Source organism: Buceros rhinoceros, unplaced genomic scaffold (genome assembly GCF_000710305.1).
Source record: "Buceros rhinoceros silvestris isolate BGI_N320 unplaced genomic scaffold, ASM71030v1 scaffold1329, whole genome shotgun sequence".
Taxonomy (NCBI): Eukaryota; Metazoa; Chordata; class Aves; order Bucerotiformes; family Bucerotidae; genus Buceros; species Buceros rhinoceros.
The window spans coordinates 40,791-46,794 of record NW_010431880.1 but is presented as its reverse complement, the minus strand read 5'-3'; the positions used below and the strand labels follow the sequence as shown (position 1 = coordinate 46,794).

The window sequence follows — 6,004 nt, the reverse complement described above, 5'->3', positions numbered from 1 at the left end:
AAGAGATCTTGTTGAAAGTCATAGAATGATCTGGGAGTGAAAGTTGTGGATTAAAGGGCATTGTCTTTTCCTTTTCTTTTCCCTTAGATGCCCTCTTGTCTGTAACTGCTTTGGGTACAGGAGAGGTTTTGAGTGGCAGGGAGACAAAAAAGCTTGGATGAACTTAGAAGGCCACAGTTTTGAGATGTGATGTGAGACATGGAGGTCTTATGTAGACCAAGCTGCATACTTTGTGTGTAGTTCGCTGTTGTCCCTCAACTTGTGGCCCACTACTATTAACATACAAAGCACTGTCAAATCCAGAGTAGTAAATTTATAAATATTTGATGCTTATGCTATACTGAGACAAATTATTATCTAATGTTCAGGGCAGGAGTAAACAAGACCCTTTTTTGTCATATTCTTAATGAACTTAATGTAAGTGCAGATTTTGCAACTAGCAAAACTATTACCACGAGTAATAGTTTTGACCTTGGGATGCTCCTGTATTGACTATTGGACTTGCTGTTACACTATGTTTTTATCTCCCTCCCTTTTAGGGGTCCTATCCTGCCATGTGGGGCAACTTCTTACAAAGTGCTTTCATTAACATGCTTTCTTCAGTTTCATTAACGCATGGGTCCTCTTGGGGCTTGTAAAACATCATTACAGTCTTTCAGTTTAAGTTGGAAGGGACCTCTGAAGGTTATTTGGTCCCACCCTTTCTCAAAACCGGCCCAACTCTGAAGTCAGATGAGGCTGTTCAGGGTCACATGTAGATGAGTTTTCAATAGTCTATGAAGTCTGTCCTAATATTCTACCACCTCATGCTTCCATTCTTTAGATTTGTGTCCATGTTTGTATGAACAGGCAATCTGACCGCTTTGAGTGAGGTAAAATTGATGAAACAAGACTCATTGTGTGCAAGCAGCTTGAGCAGTCTGTTTTTTTCAGATTGCCTGTAACCTAGAGGGCACAGCGATTGTTTAGCAAACAGCTTTCTGCCTTACACTTGAGATTGCTTTTCAATTGCCCACAAAACTTCACTAAGTGCTAGACAGGATGAGCTAAGAGCCTCCAGTCAAAATGAGGTTGCACAGAATGTAGTATGTCCAGGAGATTTGGTGTGTGTTTTGTTCAGTAACAATCAGCATGGGGCTTTATGATCAGAATACATCAAATACTTCTGCCATAGGTACAGTAGGTGAGGCTCATAGAGTGAACTGGGATTGCTCAAACTGGGTATTAGAGAGTGGAAAAATGAACTTCTTGATAAAAGGTCCCCAAATTCTGCAAATAGTTGGTACTTTTTAAAAATTAAATAGAAAAGAATAAAATAATCTGAATGAGAGATAGGCAAGTGATAGTAACGAAATACAGTATTCTTAAAATATTTTAAGCTGTTCCTAAGTTTATTCAAGTCTAACTGTCTGTTACTTCATGTTACACCTGAAAGTAGCACTTTTAATTCGTTATTATTTCTTTATGCTTTATATGTTTACAATTTGGTGATAGTAAATGCAGAGAAAGCTTAAAGAAAAACACTTGCCAGGTGTTAAATTCTAGTCTAGTACTATCCTAGAAAAAAAATATGTGCAAAGAATATTGTGTGTGAATAACCATCCTGCACTTGTCTCTGCAAGTTGAGGCTGGAGTTTGTTCATAGCAGATATTCATTAATATTAGATAATTTGATTTAAAGTATGGAAAGTCTATTAAGGAACTGCCAAGTCTTTCACATTCAAAGAAGTTTAGTGGTATATAACAAGTAGGTAATTGATGTTTGGATAACGTTTTGAATGTACAAAGTGTGATGGACTGCTGAGTGCTGTTTTGGGAGTTCCTGATCTCACGTGGGTAAGTTTGTCCGTAAGGGCCAAGTCATATTCCACATATTATTCTTAAAGAATAATATTACAATATGCAACCTTTAATAACCACATCAGTTTTGCAGAAATTCAAATGGGAAATCAGTGCCCTGATCTAGTGGCGATGTTTTTTTTTTTTAAATAGAAAATTATGTTGGATGGGTTTCAGAATATTGTTGGACAATTACAATATCCCATTAATATTTAGCAGGCACTGTAGTTATACAGCCATTGTATAACTACAATTGATTGTGCTTACAACTAGGCAAGTTTTAATATAACTAACGTAACCTAATCAGCTGTGGAAAGAAAGAGTAGAATTCCTCAAGTGACTGTGAACGTGTTCTTAATGAACAGAAAACAGGTCATTCCTTTGCAATTCTTTTGACAAAATTAAGATATTTGGATGACAAGTGGCTCTTTTGTTTATGAGCTGGTTCTGCAAACACTGGCTCAAGTTCTTATCTTTATATATGTTAGAACGATGGATTTTGATAAGGCTACCCACATGGGCGGAGTTGAGTACTTGTGTGTTTGCAAGATGAAAGATTTATTTGCTCCACTGGCATAAAGATGTATTTGTTTGCGTCCTCTTTGCAGCCCCATGAATTTATGATCTATAACTTTCAAACATTTATGGAAGAGATTCTTCAGTGATGTGTATTTGCTGATAATGCTCTTAAATTGTTTACCATAGAAGATGTCTGGCTACTTTTGTAACTGAAGATTTTGAGGAGCTCTAACAAAAGGGTTTTGGGCTTCTTTTTACTAATGCATATTCCCTAACATGGGTGGAGAACTTGGGTGGTACTTAAGCAACACTTTAATGCTATTAATTTCTAATGTTTTTTCTTAAAAAGAAGTATCAGACATGGATTTTTACCAAGAGCAGTCTTTCAAAGAAAGTGACAAAAATTAGGTTTTATGTGTTACATGTTTCTCATCACTGCTCAAGGAAACCAGAAAACATTTGTTCACCTTTTACATACTTTCTTTATTGCAATTGATGATTCGAAATTGTGCATCAAGGTTTTTTTCATACTGCAGACTTGTCTGCCTAATTTAATTGTTTGCGTTCTTAGAACAGTCAATAACTGTAAGGATTTGAGCACTCTTTGTGACAGTTTATATAGATTATATGCCATATCCTTTGAAAACGTGCTGGTAGGAAGGGTGATATGGTGGAGAGGACGTTTTTGTGAGGGTCTAGAGAGATTGGGATCTCTCTGCTGCAGAATGTGTAGAGATAGCCTATTCCAGGGGCAGACCACATGCCAGAAGTAATCTAGTTCTAGAGGTGGCTTCAGAGGTTATGTGGACTAATTTGTCTTGCCTTTTGAAGCGAGAGTAGAACTTAACATAGAAAACACCCTGGGTTTTGCTTCCATTTCAGCGACAGATTTTCCATGGCCTCTACAGTACTTCTCAGCATGAAGAATGACAGAATCAATATCTTAGTGGAGATACACCCCTTTTTAAGAAAATTCACCACTAAAAATATGAAATAGTTCTGACTGTTGAGCCCATGATTTTACATTTCCTTTCAGTTCTTTCTAAATACGTCTTAAAAGAAAGAAGGCACTTGGGAGGGGGAAGTGATGAGAGGGAGAATCAATGATATCTGTAAAACCTCAATGCTAGTAATACTGAAATTCCTGAGATTTAATACTTATCAAGTTTTTTTATAAAGACAGTTTCCTCCCTTCAGCATTTAAAATAAAATCTATTTTTCCTTACTCTTTCCAGCTGATATTGATGATATGAAGATATGCTATGTTTTACGAGGGGGTGACAATGCCACCAGTGACATTTTTCATTTCATGGTTGAAGACGGTGGTGAGTACTCACAAGATCTGTGCTTTTTTTGTTGAAAGAGAAAGCGTTTAAGTATACACTGGGAGTTTAAGAACATTGAATTTGATTGAGGGAATTACATGGTCCATGTTACCTCCTGGAATATGATTTTTTAATGTATTTTTCCCATATTGTGGACTATTTCTGGTAATTACAAAGAGAGGTGTTGATGAAATGGTAATTGCATCTAATGAAGGAACGCTCAACCTACTCTAGCAAGAAAGTGAAATTCTCTAAGTCTACTCAGATACCCGGGCTTTCTGTAGTTTTCCCCGTGTATTCCATGTCCAGGCTCTTTACGCATAAATTCTCATAGGCCTTTTAACTTGAGAAACTTCCTCAATTTTGATTTGCAGTTATGGTTGCCTACTTTAAAGGTTCCAGCTTTAAGACTATTCATACGGACACATTGTCCCTGATGTACATGCATAAAGTTCTAATTCTACCTGCTTAATGTAACAGAATCTTCAGTGGCTTGTCAGAGATCTGTGTCAGGTGACTGATGTGAATTCTTCTGAATTATGTTATTTTGTAGGATTGTAGAGGATGCAAAAGGAAAGAATAAAACCAAATTGAGAATACTGGCATATACACTCTTGAGGAAAAAATATGCAGTTGTTTGTTTTTGTTTTTAAAGAACAAAGAAAGAATGGTTTAAGGGGCAAAGAAAGCACATTAACAGGCCTTTTTTCCCCCCATCCTAAGTCAGTACTTAATGTGGATATTCCTAAATGTAGATATATCTGTGTGTGGTAACAGGTGGCGAGATTACATTACTTTAATGCCTTTTTTAATACGTGATATATAGCTCTGTGAGTAATTGGCAATGAATTTTATTAGTAGATCTAATAATATACTTCTTAGAAAAAATGCTTCAAGTTAGCTTATTTTCAGCTCATGTGTTCTCAGCTTGTGTTACTGCTTCACAAGAAGCACAGCCAATTAATGGTATTAAGATCACTGAACAGGGATTTGTCCTGTCACAGACTCAACAGTTTTGTTACCATTTACCGCTGCTGGGAGTAGGATATTAAAGCATGTTCTGCTGTTCATTGTGTTGGACAAGCACAGAAGAGACGGTACCTCTAGAGACTTTTGAAAATGTCTTTGCAAGTCTTTGCTGCATCAGAGACCACATAGTGAGATAAGAGTTTGTAACACTTATTTTCCTTCTTTTGACTGAGATATAGCTTAGAGCGATTTAAAGTTGAGTAAAGGTAATGGAGCATGGGGCACTATAATTTCTTCTAAGTACCATCATTTTCTTATGGCAGGTGTCACCACATGGTGACATTGTTAGTGATTCTCAAGTTGTTGTAGTAGGTGAACAAATACTCAGTCTTGAGATGCTTCAAGGTTTCATGTGATGGGAGAAATTAAAGCTGAAGAAACTTTGCTCTCTGTGAACTCATTAACATCAGTTCTTAAAACTGAGTAGCTCCTTGAGAACCCAACGTTTGTGAGTCTTCTCTCTGTGCTATTTGAACACTTTCTAGTGGCAAATGTGTAGTTAAAGCAAATAGCATTTTATATATTTCTACTCTATACCAAGATTTTTTCTCTCACTGGAAAGCTTCCTGCCACATTTCCTTCTACTTGGCAGAGTTGTAACAGCCTGTCAGTTGTAACAGCACGCTATTTTTCATAATATAGTTATGATAACAAGGTGCTTGCTGATTTTATAGAGGCTTTGGAACTTGCCATGTTGTCATCTTGCAGACTACTTGGCTAGATGGTAAGATGGTTTTTGCTTTCTTGAGGTTATTTGTGGACACAGTGAAAAATGAGATGTGTTTCATTTCAGGGTATTTCTGATTTTCTGCCTGACTGAAGATGGTAAAACTGCATTTAAAATGAATGAATTTGTGATCAAAATGTTAATATTTGTCTGTCTAAAGTAAGTCAAATTTATTAGCAGTGTCTTTAGAATCTGTAACAGGGGTAAAAAAAATCTAGTAATTTAATATAGCTATATTTCCGTCCTCTTCAGACATCAAAGCCAGTGTTTTGCAGCTCAGGTATATTTTGGCAGAAGTTCAGTGGTACCAAGACTTTTGGCTTAGTGTTTTTGATTTTAAGCCAGACCATTCTGGCTAAGAGACTACATATAAGATCTGAGTGAAAGATGTGGCACAGTCTATCTGTCCACAGCCGAATGGCATACTTCAGACTTCTGTCTCCTGTATCAGGAACTTCGCAGTAGTAACAAGTTTTTGGTGGCTACCATGCAGCACCTAACACTGTGAATTAAATGAAGTGGGACTTCACTTAAGCTGAATTGGGCCATAGTCCATAAGTGATCC

At 36.8% G+C, this 6,004-nt stretch overlaps 1 protein-coding gene across 1 annotated transcript in view; it reads left to right on the top strand.

The window, feature by feature from the left end:
- LOC104499965 (FRAS1-related extracellular matrix protein 2-like) overlaps nucleotides 1–3,683 on the top strand; it is a gene marked incomplete at both ends in the record, with an annotated part of 10,125 nt that extends 6,442 nt beyond the window's left edge. Inside the window, one exon of the mRNA XM_010143550.1 lies at nucleotides 3,594–3,683. Within this exon, the coding sequence (XP_010141852.1) occupies nucleotides 3,594–3,683 (90 nt within the window). The remainder of the gene's footprint in view (nucleotides 1–3,593) is intronic.
- Nucleotides 3,684–6,004: the final 2,321 nt, after the last annotated feature.